The following is a 21,407-nucleotide window of genomic DNA, read 5'->3' as shown; positions in this document are numbered from 1 at the left end:
CAACATAGCATTAAACTTTTAGAGCGATTTCATATCAAACAATCGTTGTGATCCTAATCATTGCAATTAGATCTTTGATCCTTGTGAGAAACTAATCCACTACTTGCTTCTCTCTCAAACAACTTCTCTAAGGCTAGTTCTCAAGGTTCAGACTCCTTGTATAATTTAGTCTTGCATTAGAACTTCAACACCACCCATATCAAAATCAATGACATTGATAACAATGGAACACTGTGTATATGTATCCCTTCTTCTCTAGACCAAAACAAGAGAAAGATCCAACAAAAAAATGGCACATCATCGATATGTGGCGCAACTCTCAGCATCTTATTTCAATTTCAATGGCAATGTCCCATAGTTTGTATGACCAAAAAGAAAATTTCATTCATCTTGAACTTCTATAGATTGTAGTAGTCATTCAACTTTCCTTGAGGTTACTTTAGAAGCAAGTTGCAATTTGAATTTACATAGTAACTAGCCAAAGAGCTACCATGTAAAAATTATTTACTTGTGTGCAAACACAAAACACAAGATCTTTCACGAGTAAAACTCAACACAACTTGCTAATGTAAAGGATAGAGAATAGTACTAAATTATCTATGCAAAAGATGGCTGAAACAATCTCTACAGGTGGGCTTCAACTTCCCAATCATGTGCTACGATGGTGTTTGAAAATTACAAAGACAAGAGACTAAATGCAAATGTGAATACAAGAGCGGTGCCCTAACCTATCCAAGCATTATTACTACCAGCTACTTAGAAGCTCTTATACATTGCATCCACTTCAAAGGCCTTTTGAGGCTTTCTCCCCTCTGTCAAAGCATTGGCCTTCCATCAGCAGGTTTGATAGATCAGTGCGAAAGAGCAAGATGGATTAGGAAACTTGTTTAAGGCTAAATACCTTGGGCCGAGCCTGTACCAACATGGCAAGGGGGCCTCTAAAAGATTCCCTCCCTTCATGCCAAGCAGGAGGGAGAGTTCAAAAAAATGATTAGAGGAAAAAATAGTCAAAAGATTTCCGGCAATCCGATTGAAGAGAAAAACGTGGTCGCATTTTTCTCTGTATTTGATTGATTCAGAAGTTGCGGCACCTAATTTCTGCATATTCTGAGAAAGAGCAAACCCTGCATTGCAGTCCTCCCATTGATAGAGAGCCTGGACTTTGCTGACCGTTGGCATGACAGATGGGGAACAATGATACAGGTATTATAGAGCATACGCCTCACAAGGCATGGCTTTATTATGAACTCACCCAAGTCAGAATCTATACAAACTGTGTCAGAGGAGTAACTTTCTAATGATAACATGATTGTTTTGCTATCCAAGAACAAAACCTGAAGAATGCCTGGAGGGGACCTTGCCTATCATGATCCAGAGACCAACTACAAGCTGTACAGAGCCGTATTCAAATGTATATCACTGATGTGGCATTTCTCGATTAGCCCGATTGCCTCCATACAAACTGATATGTCCAAAGACATGTTCAGACCCTGATGTGGAGAGGAACCGTAGTACTTTACATGGGTAGCATTTTGAATAGATTGAGTAGCCACTGGCTTCAGCATAAGCAACCAAGAGCTTCATTCACGGCACTTACACCTCATATTACATATTACCATATTGATCAATAGCTCTTGATCCACCCCATGCATGAATGAGAGGTTCCATGAAAGTTCCTAGAGTCATGGTTGTGAACTGCTTTATATGTACTCATTTTGTGTCAAAAAGTCTTCAAATTCTGTCCCTTTAAGTGTCTTGTAGACCAAATCCCAGTTCTGAATTTGATCTGATAAGGGTCTTGTGTGGATCTTCACTTGCTGGCTCTCAAGGCTGATTGTAGGGACACCCAAAAACTCCTGGATTTGGTCCAGCCTCTGAGGAAGATAGACCGTGTCAAAAATGGTGTCCCATGGATGTCGAGAGAAAAAGAAAAAAAACTCAAGATAGACCTGCACTGAGATTTTGGCATACCTCCTTGTTTTTCACAAGATCTTCGTAGTACACAATAGTATGCCGTGTACTATTGAAGATCTCCAACGCACCTTGAGTCACTTCTAGAATACGCCGGAAGCTCGCAGGTAGGACTTTATGGTTGATGATTGGCTTGAAAGTGGCCAGAGTGTCAGCCTGCAGCCGTATGAGGTTAAAAATAAGAAATCAGGCAGATCACATCATTTTTCCAAAACCCATAAAAAGTTACAAGTGATACCTCTTGTTTTGAATGCACGTGTGACTTATGGGTTCCATTCAGTAGCTTCATCTCCCGGTCATAGGCATTTGCAAGGATAGAGACAAGCCTTCTCAAAAGGTTCCATCTTAGTAGAAAAATGACAGACACACCTCTCTCTTTGAAATACAAAGCTATCTCCTTGTGGTACTCCATAACACCCTGCAACCACATAACAGCATTAATTATTAAAAATAACAAAAAGTTCCTTATGTGAAAAGAAAACTATGCTCCTAAGCACACAAATAAGCAACCTTCAAAGCACAAGGCTAACTGGAATTAGAAAATTCCATGCCAAACGCCTCTTCTCAACTCTCTGCATGATGTTTCTCACCCTAGCCATGGCTGTTAGGGGGAACAAGTGATTGCTAATTTCCTAGCATAAAGAAGGTTATTATTGCCACTCTCCTACTCTTTTGTGAACAATCCTCAACCCTTCAAACCCCTGAAAAGGAACCACTTGATAACCTTCCAAGTTCACATACTTGCAATTGGCTCACTACAACTTGGTGCCAACAATTCTGCAGTATGATTTTGTAAGTTTCAATCTACATGGAATTTAGGGTGAACAAAACCTTAGTACCACATGTATACACCACGGAAGAAGACCCTGGGAAGGCAAGGATGTGATCACTAATGTAGGAAGTTTTTGTAGATATTGTGTGTAGTGAGATCATTACCCAGAAGAAAAATGTGTCCACCAAGAGATGGCTTCCCCTTCTATGTAGCAACTAGCTAACAAAACCTTCTCTATATCTGACTTCCTACCAGCAGCAAAATAGGCTTCAAATTGATGAATCCAGTAGAACAAAGTTGTGGGATCGAGTTTACTGTTATACTTACTAAAATCCATCCTTTCGTGAAGGTGATTCGAAGTGGCTGGTACCGTCCTTGTGTCGAGAGTTGCAAGGTATCGCTCCACGTGTCATCGTCGTTCCTCCACCACTTGTGTTCGAAGCTCTACTTCCCGCACCTATAGGGATCTCGATGATGACTGACGGAGGAGAGGGGGGGGGGGTATGGGTGTCGAGGTCTCTTGAAAAGGTATCCGTTTCTCCAAGGCTTGTATAGAAGCTGTGCATGCCCACATCTGTTCCCCTTGTTGCACTATGATGCACATAAATTCCTAGAACATGGCATTTGTATCACCACTAGTGACTTGGCTTCTGGAAGCAGTCGCTGTGGAAGGAATATTTTCTGCAAGTTATGGTTTTCTCTCTCATCGTCACAATTCGCCATAGTGGGAGTGGTCAAGTTTTCTCCTAACCGCAATAAAACCATCCACTGTGTGCGAGAGACGTTTCCGATCGCTCCCGTAGGCTATATGTCACCATTTGGCCACCCAATTGGTCCACCCGTGCTTTCTTATCATGTATGTACATTGGACTGGTGTCAGTGGCAGCAATATATGCCGGGGATTGATGCCACTCATGTGATACTGTGGACTTGGCTTTCCGTTGGGACTTGTGCCTCCGTGTACATGCCCGAAAATGCTTGGTGGATTGGTGTTCCATTGGGTCTGGTACCTCGTGTACTTGCCTGGAGCACGTCTATTTTGGTATAGTCTCATGAACGGGGATTGTCCATACCAATGCTGCATTGCATAGCATCTTTATGTGCTTGCTTACAATTGAAATTGCATGCTGTTTTCATGTTTGCTTGATCAATGTGTAGTTCCGGGTAAGGGGACGCCCGCCCGCGAACCGTGCGTGTGAAACTGTCTACTGACATGGTTATGTGGCATGTGACAGGTGGTAAGTATTGGTCATAAACTTGGCCTTAGGAGAGTTAGCACTAATTTATAAGTGAGTGTGTACACACTTCATTAAGTTTTGGGCAACCAAAACTCACTTATAAACTATGACCAGCCCGGTGTTCACACACACTGATGTCCCGAGGTGGACATAACCCAATGTCCACCGCCCAGACCTTATCCCCTTTGTACAAAGGGAGTAACCAGCCATGTGTCCACTCTAGCTTGCTCCACAAAGCACCTGCCTGCCACCTACACTGGACAACTCACCACCTCACTCCTCTTCCTCTCTCTAGAGTTTGGCGCCTCCTTCATGAGGGCTGTTGGGCTGCATTTTCTGCACATTCTCCTTCCCAACTCCAGTTCCAAGCTTGCTAAGATGATTTTCAAGCTTCCTAGAGTGTTTCCGGATGCTAATCACTCTCCTACACACTCCCAATGACTGAAATTCAGCAAAACAGCTCTCTTTATTGCTGTAATTTCTGGTTTTTTTGCTGAAAACCCCAATTCAGCTCTCCTTTCTCAAATTGAACCATAGGGGAAGCTTTCCCAAGGTTCCCTTCACCCTCTTGAAGACTTTTGTCACGAAGAAAGGCGACAAATCAAAGATCTCAACACTCCAAGGACTTCCATCGCGAAGACTTCCGCTGTCATCGACTCTACTTGCTATTGGTAAGCTTTTATGCTTAAATATGGGAGCAAGTAGCAGGAGGGAGGAACCGGATTACAAGATCACATACCCTGTGTAGTGTTCTCTTGTCCTACGTGCTCTCTTGCAGATTGTTGCTACCATGTGTTGGTGGAACAATAGAGAGCAGATGGTAGGGAACATGGGCACTTGAGAGGGTAGTGTGGGTTGCAAGTCTACATCGACAATATTCATATGCATTGGTATGGAAATCTGGTCAAAAATGCCCATGACACTATGTAATTGATTCTCCCAAGATCAATATACTTTATTTGAGGGAGGGGTCGGCCGTTCCGGCTCATTGTGTGTCTCTTATCAATTCAACAATTTACTTCTTGTATTTGAACAAGTGTCCATCAAATCTTAGTGTATTTAAGTGTATTGATTAGCATTGTGTTCAACCAAGTTACATTGGTATCAGAGCATACGGTTCTCTTTCACTTCTATCGTGAGAGACGATCACCGTGAACACTAGCTATCTCTACACTTAGAACATTATGGACAGCCATACAATGAATGTTGGAGATGCTAATACAAGAGGCAGGGACAATGAAATGCATGCCTCCAATGCTTTACAGGATGAGCAAACTGATGTGGTGCACAATAGGGAACATGAATATGTGGGACAGCCGTCCCGTGGCAAAGAGAAGATGTAGGAAGAAGAGTCCATAGTCTTGAGGGTTGAACTTACTCGTATGCAAGCTCTTCTCCATGCACAACAAGAAGAATTGAATCTCTACTGCCGCGAGGATCCATTGGTACATGACTGTTTGAAGCCCAAGAAAGCTGAATCTTATATGGATCATGCAATGGCAATGATTGCTCAAGAGTTGCACATGCGACCGAGGGATGCAGCACGTGCATACTTGGCTCGTACCGAGGATGCCTATGCAGAAAAGGCAACCATCCCACATGTCTTGGAATCCCCACAAGTACCCGAACAAGAACTTAGGTCTAAGAGGATGAATCTCCATGCTATGGGAGAGGAACAATCAGTGACTTCACGCCATCCAGGAATACCTTATGTAGCCCGTGAAGGATACAATGTTTATGACAGTGGTCGAAATGTATGTCAAATGCCATTGCCGACTGAAAATGTGCATGCACAACACATGCAACATGGGCTGCAATTTTCTGTTGGTGCAGGTATTCCGCGTATCTCTCATGCCACTCATGCCTTGGAGTGTGCTCGTGAGGGAGAAGTTATGGCTGAAAATGTATCAATGCATGTTGAGGGGCCAGCCATGTCTCATGCTTACAGGGCACATGTATCTATGCCTTATGCATCACCTTTTGGTCCAAAAATGATGCTAGTCACAGGGGCTGTCCCGATGGACAAACATGGGGGAAAACATGTTGAGATGCACACATATGCATCAAAGTCTCGTGACTTCAATGCTGGAGACAAATCTGTGAAGTTTGACACATATCATGGGGAATATGATGCATCAAAGGCACTTGCTTTTATTGCCCAGTTTGATATTGCTTTCAGTGATGAGGATTTCACTCAGAAATCCATGATCCGGCATGTAAGCATGTTTATGAAAGGCACTGTTGCCCATTGGTGGCTCACGGAGAAGCTCTCACCGAATCCTGTTAGATCATGGGAAGAGTTCAAGGAGAGGTTCTATGCTCAATTCTTGCCTCCCAATGAGATAACAATGAAGTGGGATTGGGTGAAGCAAAATGAGGGGGAATCAGTAAATGCATATGTACAAAAGTTTTGGAAAGTGCTTTTGGAGGTGTCTCCATTTATGCATGTCACCGAGGCGGAAAGGAAGAGAAGGTTTCAATCAGGATTGTAGCCCGTGTACAAAGCGGGACTACAAATGTATCCTCGTCATACCTTACACCAACTAATCGCAGCCGCCACCACCACCAAGCAATTGGAACTCAAATTGAGTCGATCCAATAAGGCTAAACCCTCATTTCAAGGCAAAGAGAGGGCTGTCCAAAACCTGCAAAATGATGGACAACCACCTAAAAAGGACCAAAACCAAGTTAAAAATGGTTCAAAGGCTGAAAATAACACTACCAAGAAGCGTCCCTTCAAACTGAGAGACTATGGTCTCACTCCGGAGCAGAAAAAGCAATATATGAATTAGGGAAAATGCTTTACTTGTGGTAGCACCGAGCGTATTGCAAAGGCATGCCCAAACAAGAAGAAGCGTGATAATGCAAATGCATCAAAGCCTAATGTGCATATGGTTCCGGATGTGCAGGGCAACACTTCACATGATAGCAAAGATAGGGTTGCATGTAAAGCTTGGGGACAGCTCAAAGATCAACTCGCTTTGTTCATGTTTGATGATTGTGCATCTGAAAATTTCATATCCACACAGATGGCAGCTGCTTTGGGTATTGAAGTGGAGGACATGGGTCCTCAAATTGAAGTAGGGGCTGCCTTTGTTGGTAGAGAAGTGCAGGTCATGCCTATTTTTGGCAAGTTGCGCATACACATTCAAGGCTATGTGGATCATGAGGATTTTCTTGTGGCGCCTTTGAATGGCTGCTGTGATGTATTGCTTGGAAAGCCTTGGCATACACGTATTGATCCGTGCAAGGCTTACAAGACCAACAGGATCACCTTCATGCATAAAGGCCGAGAACATGTAATTGATGCTGGTGAAGAGGGTGATACCATTCCCCTTGTATCTCATGTACAAATTAAGAAAGTAATGAAAAAGAGTGTTTTTGCGTACTTGATTTTTGTACGAGATCATGTTGAGAAAAATAATGTACATGTAAACACATTTAGTAATGATAGGTTGAAATTTTTGCAAGAGCATGATGATTGTTTTACTGATGACTTACCAAATGAGTTGCCACACCTGTACGACCGAAAGATCATCGTATTGATCTTGTGCCGGGTAGCTCACTGCCTAATAGGCCAGCCTATCGTGTAAGTACATCCCAAAAAGAGGAGATCATGAAGCAGGTGAATGAGCTTCTTGAGAAGGGTTTGGTTCAGCCAAGCTCTTCTCCATATTGTTCACCCGTCCTCTTGGTTCAAAAGAAGGATGGATCCTTTCGTATGTGTGTGGATTATAGAGCTTTGAATAAGCTTACCATCAAGAATCGGTTTCTGATTCCACGCATAGACGACATCCTTTCAGCCCAGCTCTTCCCCATATTGTTCACCCGTCCTCTTGGTTCAAAAGAAGGATGGATCCTTTCGTATGTGTGTGGATTATAGAGCTTTGAATAAGCTTACTATCAAGAATCGGTTTCTGATTCCACGCATAGACGACATCCTTGACAAGTTGGATGGATCGGCATGCTTTAGCCGAATTGATCTCAAGAGTGGGTATCATCAAGTGCGTGTAGTGTCTGAAGATGTACACAAAACTGCTTTCAGGACAGCATTTGGACTTTATGAGTATCTTGTTATGCCTTTTGGTCTTACAAATGGCCCGGCTACATTCAATAGAATGATGGATCGCATATTCCGTGCATACAGGAAATTTGCACGTGTCTTCTTTGATGACATCCTAGTCTTCTCGAAGACCGAAGAAGGGCATAAAGCTCATTTGGCTATTGTTTTTGAAGAGCTCCATAAGCATAAACTCTTCATGAATGCAAAGAAGAGTGAGTTCTTCTTGTCAGAGATACATTATCTTGGGCATATTGTGTCCAAAGATGGGGTGCGGATGGATCCTGCAAAGATTGATGCAATTCGGAATTCGCCCGAATTGAGTTCGGTGCATGAGATCCGTAGTTTTCTTGGATTATGCTCTTACTACCGCAAGTTCATTCGGCACTTTGCATGGATTGCTTCTTCTTTACATGATTTGACAAAGAAGAAGGCCGTGTTCAAATGGACTAATGTAGAGAGAGATGCATTCCTCAAATTGGAAGATGCAACTACTCATGGTCCACTGTTGATCATTTCGGATTTGCAAAAGCCTTTTTGTGTGGAATGTGATGCATCTGGAAATTGCATAGGAGCTGTCCTTAATCAAGAGGGACATGCCGTGGCTTATGAGAGTCGTAGATTGCATGATGCAGAGCTATCTCTTGGCATTTATGAGAAAGAGCTCTTGGCTGTAATTCATGCACTTACTATATGGAACCATTACCTTCTTGGGGCTGATTTCACTGTGAAGACAGATCACCAGAGTTTGAGGTATTTTCTTACTCAAACTAAGTTGTCAGAGAAGCATATGCGGATGGCCAATTTCCTCTCTATGTTTTATTTTCACATCTTGCACACCCCGGGAAAGAAGAATGTAGTGGCCGATGCATTGTCACGAAAGCCGTATGTAGCAGCTATCTCGGTTGCCTCTCATGGGGACTTGTCTACCATGTGTGATTTTGTATCATACAGATGCTTATTTTGCCACTATTTGGACTGATTTGATGGCTGGTCATGCACATGCCTCATATGTGATCAAAGAGGGTTATCTCATGAAAGATAATTGCCTATGTGTGGTGTCTGACATGAGGCAAAAGGTTTTGGATGAGTGCCATACTCCTCCATATGCTGGTCATAGAGGCATAATGCCTACTACGCACATGATTGAGCGGTATTTCTTTTGGCCAGGTATGCGGAAGGACATAGAGGCATATGTACGTGCATGTATCACCTGTCAAAAAATCAAATTTCATAGGCAAAAGGGACCACGTTTGCTTCAGCCATTGCCTATTCCCACGCAGCCATGGGAAAGTATTACAATGGATTTCATTATGGACTTGCCACGTACCCAACAGGGTAATGATGCAATTTGGACAATTGTGGACAGGTTTAGCAAGCAAGCTCATTTCTTGCCGGTCAAAAAGACCATCAAAGCTGAGCATATGGTTAAAATATATCTTGCACAAGTAATCAAACATCATGGAATGCCGAAGTCCATTGTGGGGGATAGAGATCCCAGACTACAAGTCTCTTTTGGCGGGCCTTATTTGATAATATGGGCACCAAATTGGACTTCTCATTAGCTTATCACCCTCAAACGGATGGGCAAAGTGAGGCTGCAAATTCAGCCGTGTTGGATCTCTTGAAATGTTATGCGGCGGATCAGAAGTCTTCTTGGGAGAAGTACTTACTGCTTGTGGAATTTGCATACAACAACACGGTGCATGCATCTACAGGAAGGCCCCATTTGAGATTGTTTATGGTAAGGTGGTTTTGCCACCCATCCTTCGCACAAAGGATGAGATATTTGAAGCTGATGAGTATGTAAGAGACTTGGATATTGCTTTTGCTCAGGTGCGGACAGCCATTGCAAGGTCACAAGACAAGCATAAAAAGGCTGCCGACAAGCATAAAAGGCAATTGGATGCTAAAGAGAATGATTGGGTATTGCTGAAATTTGAGAAAGCAAGACTTGCAAAGAGGCCTAGCAAAGAGGGTGCATATCCTAAGCTTGCAACCAGGTACTATGGGCCTTTTCGAATGATCGAGAAGATCAATGAAGTGGCTTTCAGATTGGCATTACCTAGTCATTGGCACATACACAATGCTTTTCATGTGAGTCTCCTTCGCAAGTATGTAGGGCCGGAGCCCAGTGAAATGGTCATTGAAGATCCACCAGAAGTGGCTGAGCTTGAGGAGATCTTGCAACCAGAGCAGATTGTGTATCACAAGGAACGCAAGCTTGCTGCAGGCAAAGTTGTGAGGCGTTACCTTGTGAAGTTTAAGAACTATCTTCCCATTGATGCTAAATGGGTAGATGAAGAGTTCTTCAGAGATTGCCCGCTTCAGACATATTTGGATGCTTTTCAGTAAAAACGGACAACTGTTTAGAATCCGAGGGGGAGATTCACCATTTGGCCACCCAATTGGTCCACCCGTGCTTTCTTATCATGTATGTACATTGGACTGGTGTCCATGGCAGTTGTATATGCCGGGGATTGATACCACTCATGTGATATTGTGGCCTTGGCTTTCTGTTGGGACTTGTGCCTCCGTGTACATGCCCGGAAATGCTTGGTGGATTGGTGTTCCATTGGGTCTGGTATCTCGTGTACTTGCCTGGAGCACGTCTATTTTGGTATAGTCTCATGAACGGGGATTGTCCATACCAATGCTGCATTGCATAGCATCTTTATGTGCTTGCTTGCAATTGAAATTGCATGCTGTTTTCATGCTTGCTTGACCAATGTGTAGTTCCGGGTAAGGGGACGCCCGCCCGTGAACCGTGCGTGTGAAACTGTCTGCTAACATGGTTATGTGGCATGTGACAGGTGGTAAGTATTGGTCATAAACTTGGCCTTAGGAGAGTTAGCACTAATTTATAAGTGAGTGTGTACACACTTCATTAAGTTTTGGGCGACCAAAACTCACTTATAAATTATGACCAGCCCGGTGTTCACACACACTGATGTCCCAAGGTGGACATAACCCAATGTCCACCGCCCAGACCTTATCCCCTTTGTACAAAGGGAGTAACCAGCCATGTGTCCACTCTAGCTTGCTCCACAAAGCACCTGCCTGCCACCTACACTGGACAACTCACCACCTCACTCCTCTTCCTCTCTCTAGAGTTTGGCGCCTCCTTCATGAGGGCTGTTGGGCTGCATTTTCTGCACATTCTCTCTATGGTGATTTTCAAGCTTCCTAGAGTGTTTCCGGATGCTAATCACTCTCCTACACGCTCCCAATGACTGAAATTCAGCAAAACAGCTCTCTTTATTGCTGTAATTTCTGGTCTTTTTGCTGAAAACCCCAATTCAGCTCTCCTTTCTCAAGTTGAACCATAGGGGAAGCTTTCCCAAGGTTCCCTTCATCCTCTTGAAGACTTTTGTCGCGAAGAAAGGCGACAAATCAAAGATCTCAACACTCCAAGGACTTCCATCGCGAAGACTTCCGCTGTCATCGACTCTACTTGCTATTGGTAAGCTTTTATGCTTAAATATGGGAGCAAGTAGCAGGAGGGAGGAACCGGATTACAAGATCACATACCCTATGTAGTGTTCTCTTGTCCTACGTGCTCTCTTGCAGATTGTTGCTACCATGTGTTGGTGGAACAATAGAGAGCAGATGGTAGGGAACATGGGCACTTGAGAGGGTAGTGTGGGTTGCAAGTCTACATCGACAACCACTTGTTTGCAATACTGTATTCATATGCATTGGTATGGAAATCTGGTCAGAAATGCCCATGACACTATGTACTTGATTCTCCTAAGATCAATATACTTTATTTGAGGGAGGGGTCGGTCGTTCCGGCTCATTGTGTGTCTCTTGTCAATTCAGCAATTTACTTCTTGTATTTGAACAAGTGTCCATCAAATCTTAGTGTATTTAAGTGTATTGATTAGCATTGTGTTCAACCAAGTTACACTATAAACCAACCGTCCTTCGAGGGACATGAGTCACACCGGAATGGGAGTGCAACCGGCGTCTAAAAACCAACCACACAAGCGAAAAAAAAATTCTTCTTTTTTTCCTTGGCTGAATCTCTTCACCAAAAAAAAAAGCTCTGATACCTCTGTAACATGTGGAAGCTTACAGATAGGATTATACTTTGACAAGGAATATTCAGCACCTTGGTTCTTGACAATTGCACAATGTAGCGGAGTTAAGAGTGCGAGAGAGAGAGAGAGAGAGAGAGAGAGAGAGAGAGAGAATAAAGACAAGCACACCCAATTGGGTCCCAAATACCCTCTGAAGGGCCCCCACCAAGGACTGGTGTATTTGCTTTATTGAATGATGAAAATGACCAACTTTCTGTAGGTTTTCCTTGGTTGTAAATTTGCAACTTGTAAATGACCTGACTCTTGATCTTCAAGTTCACCTTGCTTGGGTTCTCCCTTTGGTTGTCTTGGCCCTTGGATAACTTCAGCACTTTGTGAATAATGAGATGGGAAAGACCTTTGCCAAGCCTTGGCTTTTAAAGGCACATATGGCTGCTGGTCGGTTTGCTACAAGGGGCCCACGACTTGTTTTATGCAGCAAAAAGGCATCTTTTCACACATGGCAACCATGTTGCTACTGGCCGAATGGGGTCTAGCCTGTTCTTGGGCTGGCCGACTGAGACCACAGTCCCTTTGGGGCTGGCCACCTTGCTGCACAGGCCTTCTAGGCCTAGCCAACTGGCTGCCTATGCCTTCCATGGCTGTTGTGCTTGACCATGGGGCCTCCTTGGCCCCTAGGGTGGCCCACAAGGCTACTCTTCTTGTAGGCAAAGGCAAAGGGCCTTGAGCCCTTTTGGGGTGGCTCACATGGCTGCCCCTTTGCCTGCTTGCACACATACCCAAAATAGGTACGCTACAAGACCTCTAATCCTACAACTAATGTCCCAAGGAGAGCCCGATACACCTCTACAACATTCCAGAGGGTGACTCAAAGTACGGACTGGCATTGCTCCATGTGCAGGACTTGCACACCCGACCAAGACCATGTACGTGACTTGTACACTTGACCTTGGATGCTTAGAATGGAACCTTGGCTGACTTGTCCCGGGCCTGGGGCTATCACATGCACACCTTAATCTGGTGCCACGTAGACATGATTATTCCTTACAGCTGCCTTAAGGGAAAAGTTAGAGGTCGTATATGGGTAGTTTGGAGCCAATTTGGTGGCCCTATAGGTGCCCAGAGGTGCCTAGGACATGCACCAATGGTTGGAACATATTATGGGCATGATATGAACACACTTTATGACATTTTTGATGACTTTTTATGGCCTGAAAAGCGAGAACCGACCTCATTATGACTTGCTATCACTTTACTATATAAAGGCAGGTCATGGGTCATTCATAATCATTCAAAGACAGAGATTGTAGAGCCAAAGTCCAAGGGCATGCAGTATAACAGTTTAGATTAGCCAAGAACATCTCCAAATCAGCGTTTTCCATTAACGCACAGTGGAGGATAGTAAGCATAAGTTCATTCATAGCATTCATAGTCTAGATCTACATTGGATCTATGACAATCATTGTAATTACTCATTCATTCAGTAATATATAGTAGGAGTAGGTTAGGTAAAGAGTCTCTCTCTTCTCCTTCTCTCTACTTCTCTATGTCATGAGCATGTGATTAACGTTAATCTTTATTGCTTTGCGTTAATCATCATTAAGCACGCTTCCTCATAGTAGTCATGCTACAAGGACTCACTAAGGACCAGTTACCACTCCAGATCCTGCACCTGTTGTGCACATATATCCAAGTGTGGGATGCACGTGACACAATGAGGAGCACTACATACTTCGATGTCCGGTTTACTATGGGATACGGGGATCATAGTCACAAGAAACATGTGAAACAGCTCCCTGAAACGAAGAAACGTCGTTTCCCCAGTCATCAGTGTTGGAAACGCCATGAAACGGCGAAAACGATGAAAACGTGGTCGCCTCACAAGAAATAGCGGAAACTTGCCACCCAGAACGCCGTTTCCGGGTCACATCCCGGCCACGTGGAAAATTTACAAAAAAATAACCTTCAAATACAACAAAAAAAAAATCGTGTGTTAAACTGCCGTGAAAAAAAATGTGTCCGGCGTCCAAAAAAATGTGTGCCCAACGTTAAAAAAAAAAAACAGGACATTGCCCATCGCCTATCGTCAGAAGGAGAAAAAAACGTTAGCATAAAACGTTAGCAAAAATTAGACGTTGGCATCTCTAAAAGTTAGCAAAAAAAAAAACGTTAGCAAATGAAAAAATGCCCGTTAGAAGGTTAGCTCAAGTCCTGCTTGACGTTTAAGGTTAGATCGGCCTGTCTGTACAGTCTCGGAATCTTTCGGAACTCGCAAATACACCATCGTTCCTTCAGAGAACTCTCTAGGTGAACGATGTCTATTAGAATAAAATACGTCTTTGCCTTGAGCACTTCTAATAGATTCCTTCGCTCGCAACTTGTAACATTTCTTGCATAACTTGTAAAAAATTATGTGCTGCATTCATGCTGAAGTCCTAAAAATCCCACTGTAATAGGTGATCTAGGTTGAAAACCATACATAAGCATGAAAGGACTAAAACCTGTACTCGTATGCTTAGTACTATTATATGCTCTGATACCATTGTCAAATCCCCATAGGATCACCTCGTAGAACGCTCCTGGTACAAGACTTGAAACCTACAAACAAACCAAACAAACGTGAAGGGGATGCAGGCCTGACTCACCTCCCAACCTTAACAGCCGTGGGCAAGCCCACAAGTCTTAGTTGTCCCCACCGAGCCAAAGCTGAGCTAACTAGATGGACGTACCGACCAATCTCTACCTCGTGACATCCCATACCGCCACGAAGCTACTCTCGCGGGCCTCGAGACTGCTGCCGACCTCGGCTGCATAAAGCAGGTGCACGTCTGCACTAGATCTAGGCTTCTGACCATAGAGCTCTCACAAAGACACGCGAGACTCTATGAACTAATGACTAACCTTGGCCACCCTTTTATAGGCTCTTGGCCGGTCATCGAGCGTCCACACTTGGGCGCCCGCCCGTCCATACTAGGATGCCTGCCCGTTAGTCTATCCCTAACTAAGCTCACCAATCAGCCTGCCTAGCTCCAAGCTTCCCCAAACCTCGAAGCTTGTGTGCGTGTAGCACACGGTAGATACACATTGTGCACATGACACACCCAATGTGGCAAAACTAGAGAAAGTGCCTCCTAATCCACTTTGAAATGTGACGACTTCTTTTGTAACTCCCTGATTTGAAATGTTTATCATTTTAATAGAAGCAATTTTTTTGAATCATCCTATATGTCTTCTCCTTTCTCTTGAAAATTGTCAACTTTTTTTCTTCTTTAAATTGTCAATCACTTTGGCTGAACATGGTTACTCCTTCACTGTAGTCTCCATCTTCCATGGCCTCAAGCGCTCAGGCAAGGTCCAGCTCGAAGAGGCCCAAGCCATCAAAGTGGTCTTGGTGGGATGATGTCCAGGCCGAAAGTGGGTATAGAACAAGGGGTAGTCGCCATTGGAAATGCAAATGTTGCCATGGTAGTAAGATTGGGAGTGCTACTCGAATTCGCGTACATTTGCTTCATATCTCAGGGCATGAGATAACATTCTGCTTGGGCATCAATGACGCTCGGAGGGAGGAGCTTCGCCGCAAAGACGACGTGACTCATACACATGCATCGGCTAGGAGACCCGGCGTTGCAATCGACCCTAGCTCGTATGTGGGTGCTTCACAAAGCACCCAATACCGAGTATTGGCAGCAGTAGATCCTCCATGGGTGGCATGCCTTCCTATTTTGGGCCCGCTGTTAGTCCATTTGGATTTGCACCACGAACAGTAGGGGGAAGCGGAAGTACTCGATCCAGGCAGAGCACACTTCCCAACCGTTGGGACCCAAAGAAGAAAGAGGAAGTCGATGCGAGCGTTGCACAGCTCTTCTATCATGACGCAATAGCTTTCAATGCCGCACGCAGCTGCTACTTCAAGGAGATGGTGCGGAGGATCGTAGAGTTTGGGCCCACTTACACTCCTCCATCATCAGAGGCATTGAGGACCACCCTCTTGGTGAAGGAGAGGGAAGCTGTTTTGCAGCCGCTACTGGGATCGTGCGATCCTCATGGGATAGGAATGGCATCACGCTAATTGTTGATGGCTGGAGCGACACTAGGTCTCGCTCTATTCATGGTGTTGTTGCCTACTCTAGGGGGCAAGCATACTTCATCTCCTTGAACGACGCATCGGCTACACTGGGAAGTCTGCAGATGTACTCTTCCAGGGTCAGCAGCTGTTGAGATGGTGGGTGCAGCGAGGGTAATCTAGTTTGTAGCAGATGGAGAGAACGCCAATAAGGCAGCTAGTAGGTTGCTTTCTGAGAGGTACCCACATATCACCTTCTCCATGTGCATGGCTCAGTGTCTTAACAACCTTCTCAAAGACATTGGAAAGCTAGAGTGGATTGCAAAAATCATAGACCAAGCCCAGGACATCGTCACATTCATTTACAGGCACACTTTCTTGCTCTCAAAGTTTAGAAAGAAATCTCATAGGGACTTGCGCAAGTACTCTGACACTCGATTTGCCTACAACTTTCTTATGTTGGAGTCCATTGAGAAGTGCTCTAGTGCTATGAAGCGGTTGTTCGTCAGTGACGAGTATGAGAGGCGTGCATTATCAGGAACAATTGTAGGCAAGGCATCAGCTTGTTACGTCTGCGATCCTCTTTGGTGGGAGGAGTTGAGACGCATAGTGGCTTTGGGAAAGTCCATCATCCACTTGTTGAGGATGTGTGATGCACTTCAGCCATGCATTGGCCAGATATACGAGTCCATGGACAAGATAGTGGAGAAACTTAAGGAGATTGAGCCAAATCCAATACAGTATGAGGAAATGAGGTCCTTATGTCAGGATAGATGGGATGGCTATCACTCTCCTATACATGCAGCAGCCTTTGTTGTTGACCCTCACTTTCAGCTGGGCAACCAGTTCTCAGATGATGAGGTCATCAAGGGCTGGGACATTGTCTTGGGGAGACTACAACCAAATGTTGTGAAGCAAAGATTGATCCAGATTCAACTAGCTGATTACAAAGCTTGCAAGAAAAGATTTGGTAAAGCAAATGCATTGGCGGATCGGTTGACCACCGATCCTTGTGTGTGGTGGGAGGACTATGGGACCGATGTTCCGGAGTTACAGGAGGTGGCCATCAAGATCTTGAGCCAAGCTATGAGTTCTTCTTGCCTAGAGCAGCTTTGGAGCTCTTTCAGTCACATCGCTTCAAAAAAGCGAAACCGTCTTGGCACTGGAAAAACCGATGATTTGGTTTTTGTTAGTGCAAATTTGCGGCTTCTAGAGCGCTTAGAGAACCAACAAGAATGGAAACATTGGTCAGAGGAGGATGAGAGTACTTCAGATGTAGAGGAGCAATGTCGTGTACCCATGGACACAGGTGCTAGTTCTAGCGGTGCAGGCTCCTTTCCTTCATATGATTTACTAGATCTAGACCTTGGCATTGAGATCCCCCTCTAGTTTGTCTTGTTGTACTCTTATGTAGAGCCTCATGATCTTGAGGTATTTCATTGTACTACATAATGAGATCTCATTGAGCAAATAAATGTCCACTTCTTTTAATGTTTTTTGAATACTTTGTGTATGTTTAATTATGTGAGTCCTACAGCCTATTGAAGTATTTGTTTTTCGCGCATTAAGTTGTACACGTGTCGTTTCCTACCGTTTCCGGTTCCTTTAATTGGCCCGGTCTCGTTTCCTCTACCTTGTTCGGTCCCGGTCCGTTCCTTGGTCCTGGTGACAATGACGGGGATGCTACTACCGTCTCTTCGGGGAGGGGTTCGATCTTTTGTCATGGTTGATGCATCACATAGATCACATATGTTTTACATACCTAACATTAATCCTTGGGATTAGGGCTTAATCTGGAAGGGTTAGTAGACCGTGAGATTAGGGGAAGAGCAAGCGGATATGGGTGGCTAGGGTTAATTATTAATAAATCCATGTGAATTGGCTATTTATGACTCGATGCTTATTTATGGCAGCAGTTATCACTATATAAGTGAGGCCATGGGTTATTATTGTTATTGGTCTAAGCCTTGACCAGAGTAGTATACCCTAGTGCATCATAAAAGCAAGAACTATTGTTTTTTTAAAGTGAAAAGCACATGTATTTTTTTTAAACTTATAAAGACAAGGTTAGGGGAGTTGAACACATACTATCATACCCCGGGTGTGACGAAAGTTTTTGGAGAGTCTGTTGCATGGACTCACAACATGGTTTCCATCTCTCGTGCGTGGAGCATTGGTAGGTGGTGTTTCTCATATATTTTCTCCTCTTTTCTCGCATGCAAGCATAGTTTTCTCTCTTTAAATTCACAAATTCAGAATCAACAAATAGTTTTCTTGCGGAAGTTCTGCCTTCACTTCATCCATGGTAGAAGATCTCTAGTTTGATGATACCCTGTTAAACCATAAGGGGCAACCTCAACCCGAAGGGGATCCAGTGGAGTTCGAACAAGAAGAGGTCAAAGGGGTAGAGAAAACTTCAAGGAGCACATGACCAAACTCTGGGCTGACATTCAATAGTTATGGGATCATGTGTTACTTCTCCAAAGGGCAGTGGTTAGTTCAACCACTAATGCAGGTATGGTTGCAGTGGCTCCTTCGTTCACGCCAAATGCTTTTGCGGGCAAGAAGAAGGATAGGACACATGTCATCATTTGGCCACCCAAATGGTCCACCCTATGTGTATAAATTGGATTGGCGTCCATGGCTATTGGTTTATGCTTATGCATGGGATTGACACTTGTCATGTGATACTGTGAACATGATCTTCCTCTAGGACTTGATATCCGTGTTCATGCACAGAATGTCATGTTTGGGATTAGATATTCCATTGCGACTTGTGCCTGTGTGTACATGCCTAGAATATCTGGTGGACTTGCCTTCTGCTGGGACTTGTGCATGTGTACATGCCCGGAAACGCTTGGAGGAATGGCTTTCCATTGGGTCTAGTGCCTCATGTACTTGCCCGGAAACATCCATTGGATATAGTCTCACGAATAGGGATTGTCCATACCAATGTTGCGTTGCATAGCATCTTTAAGTACTTGCCCACAAATTGAGTTTTCATGCTTGCTTGACGACCGGGTAGCTCCGGGTAAGGGGACACCCGCCCATGAGCCGTGTGTGTGAAATTGTCTATGAAATGGTTATGTTCCATGTGGACAGGTGGTAAGTATTGGTCAAATTGTGTTAACTTATCTCTTAGCACTTGGAGTTAATCTAAAAATGAGTGTATTGTAACCAATTTGGTCTCACCAGTCTTGAACACTGTTTGACACTCTGTCGGGAACCAAGCTGTGAACATGGATTTTCCACAGAAGAAAGCTAGAGCACTTACTGGCAAAGTTTTGCCTGAAAGATGGCTTCTAAGGAAAAGTAGCATGGGATTTTTAGCATATAAAGTGATTTATAACGTTTATAAGTCGGTGTGTTCACACATCACTTAAGTGTGGCCGGGCTTGTTATTATTTTGGGCATGTAAATATGGACAGAAGGAGGCGCCTATAACAAAAATTGGCTAAAAAGCTTGGGAAAAGCATAAAACTGATATTTTTGGCACTTCAGTTAATTTTGGCCATAAAAGGGGGAAAAAGCACGTCAAAAATAGGGGAAGTCAACTTTATAAAAGCTTGGAAGGGCCTTCGTGGAAAAGCATGCCCATCCACCAAGTGGGCTGATTGTACGGGCTTGGACTGGGAGGCAGCAGCACATTTTTCTCTCCTTGGAGTGCTGGCCGTGCAGTGGCAGCAGGCCGACCTGCCTTGTTCCCTCTCTACAGCCGACTGGGCAGCTTCTCCTCTTTCCCTAGTGCTGCCCGTACAGTGGACAGCAGGCTGGGCAGATTCTCTTCTTGCCCTGCCCGTACAGTGGACAACAGGCTCAGCAGTGTTCTCCTCTTCCCCTTGCGCTGCCCGTACCATGGACAGCAAGCTCGGCAGTGTTCTCCTCTTGCCCTTGTGCTGGCCGTACAGTGGGCAGCAGGCAACTTCTCTCTCCTCCGCTTGTGCTGGCCGTACAGTGGGCAGCAGGCAGCTTCTCTCTTTTGCTCAGGTTGTACAATGGTACAGCAGCTGGGCCATTTCTTCTCCCCACTCCCTTCTGGGCATTGGTTTAGGGGCTGTGTTTGGAGGTATCACGGACTGTTTTTGAGAGCTTTTCCGGGACACTTTTTGGAGAGACCTGGTACTATTTTGAGAGCCTTTTCAAGGCTGTTTTGGCACGGAGTTCAGTGTTGGATTTGATTCCGTACTGAGCTGTTGTTTTTCAAGGCTGATTTGCACAGGTTTATGGTGCTGATTGGTGCCTTGTTATTTGAGCTGAGCTTTGTGGAAAATCCAGTGCACTATTGCACCCGCACCTTGGTTTGGTTGTAATCCTTTATTCATTGGAATAAAGAAGTTCCTACGGGGGGCCGGCCGTTCCGGCTCAGTGCAGTGTTTTGATCAGGGTTAGTTCCGTACGTCGTACGATTTCAGTCGTACGTACCTGTTGTACGGTACGGTACCGTACGGATTCGTACGATACCGTACGTTTTTTTTTTTTTTTTTTTTTTTTTTTTTTTTTGGCAGTGGTGTTGTTGCGTGGAGCAATTTCAGTCTTCTAGAGAGCCATTCATTGCCCTTTGCAGTGTTGTTGTTGCGTGGAGCAATTTCAGTCTTCTAGAGAGCCATTCATTGCCCTTTGCAGCCTATAGGGAGTTGTTTGTCAGGAGCATGTGCACTTGCCATTGCCATATTAGGCAAGTGATCATATTGCCTGATGAGGAGGAGGCAATCTTCATGGAGCTCTATAGTGAGCTTGTGGCAGCAGATACTCGCAGCACCAGGAGTCAGCATGGACGGGGCTGAGCAGTTGGAGTTCATAGGCCTCCTCCTTCGGTATCGGCAAAGGGTGGCCTTCGCACATATGTGAGACGGGGATCCTCGAGCTCCAATCCCGCTGTTTCCGCTGTGTTTTCATATCTTTGTTTGGCATATCTAAGTGTCTGTATATTGTTCCGGGCCCCTGTCTGGTTTCATTGGTATCAGAGCCCAGCTTCTTGCCTATTCTATCTAGGCAGACGATCCTATGGCTATGGAGACAGGACCCAGAGTCGTGAGGAACACAAGGAGAGGATTAGAACTCTTGAGTACATGATGGAACAATACATCAAGATCATCGGTGCACAGCTTGACCATTATAACTCTTTGATGAGGCAGCTTTGTCAAGAGCTTCAAGAAAAGGATGCAAATTTGAAGATGTTCCAGAAAGATCCTCATGTGAGGACAGTTATGGAAAGCAAAAGGGCTATGGAGACCAATGCTACAGGATGTTTTCCTAGACC

At 44.5% G+C, this 21,407-nt stretch overlaps 1 protein-coding gene across 2 annotated transcripts in view; it reads right to left on the bottom strand.

The window, feature by feature from the left end:
- Positions 1-572: 572 nt before the first annotated feature.
- The window catches only part of LOC147629035 (uncharacterized), an 85,971-nt gene continuing 65,136 nt past the window's right edge, over positions 573-21,407 (bottom strand). For both annotated transcript variants that reach the window (XM_086812252.1, XM_086812253.1), the window contains 3 exons: positions 2,210-2,389; positions 1,972-2,127; positions 573-1,874 (listed from right to left, as the gene is read on the bottom strand). In XM_086812252.1, the coding sequence (XP_086668378.1) occupies positions 1,701-1,874; positions 1,972-2,127; positions 2,210-2,389 (510 nt within the window). In that variant the 3' untranslated portion in view covers positions 573-1,700. The remainder of the gene's footprint in view (positions 1,875-1,971; positions 2,128-2,209; positions 2,390-21,407) is intronic.

This window comes from Cibotium barometz, chromosome 18 (genome assembly GCF_041138505.1).
Source record: "Cibotium barometz isolate CiBa-2024 chromosome 18, ASM4113850v1, whole genome shotgun sequence".
Classification (NCBI taxonomy): Eukaryota; Viridiplantae; Streptophyta; class Polypodiopsida; order Cyatheales; family Cibotiaceae; genus Cibotium; species Cibotium barometz.
The sequence above is the reverse complement of the archived record's forward strand: the minus strand, read 5'-3'. Positions and strand labels throughout refer to the sequence as shown.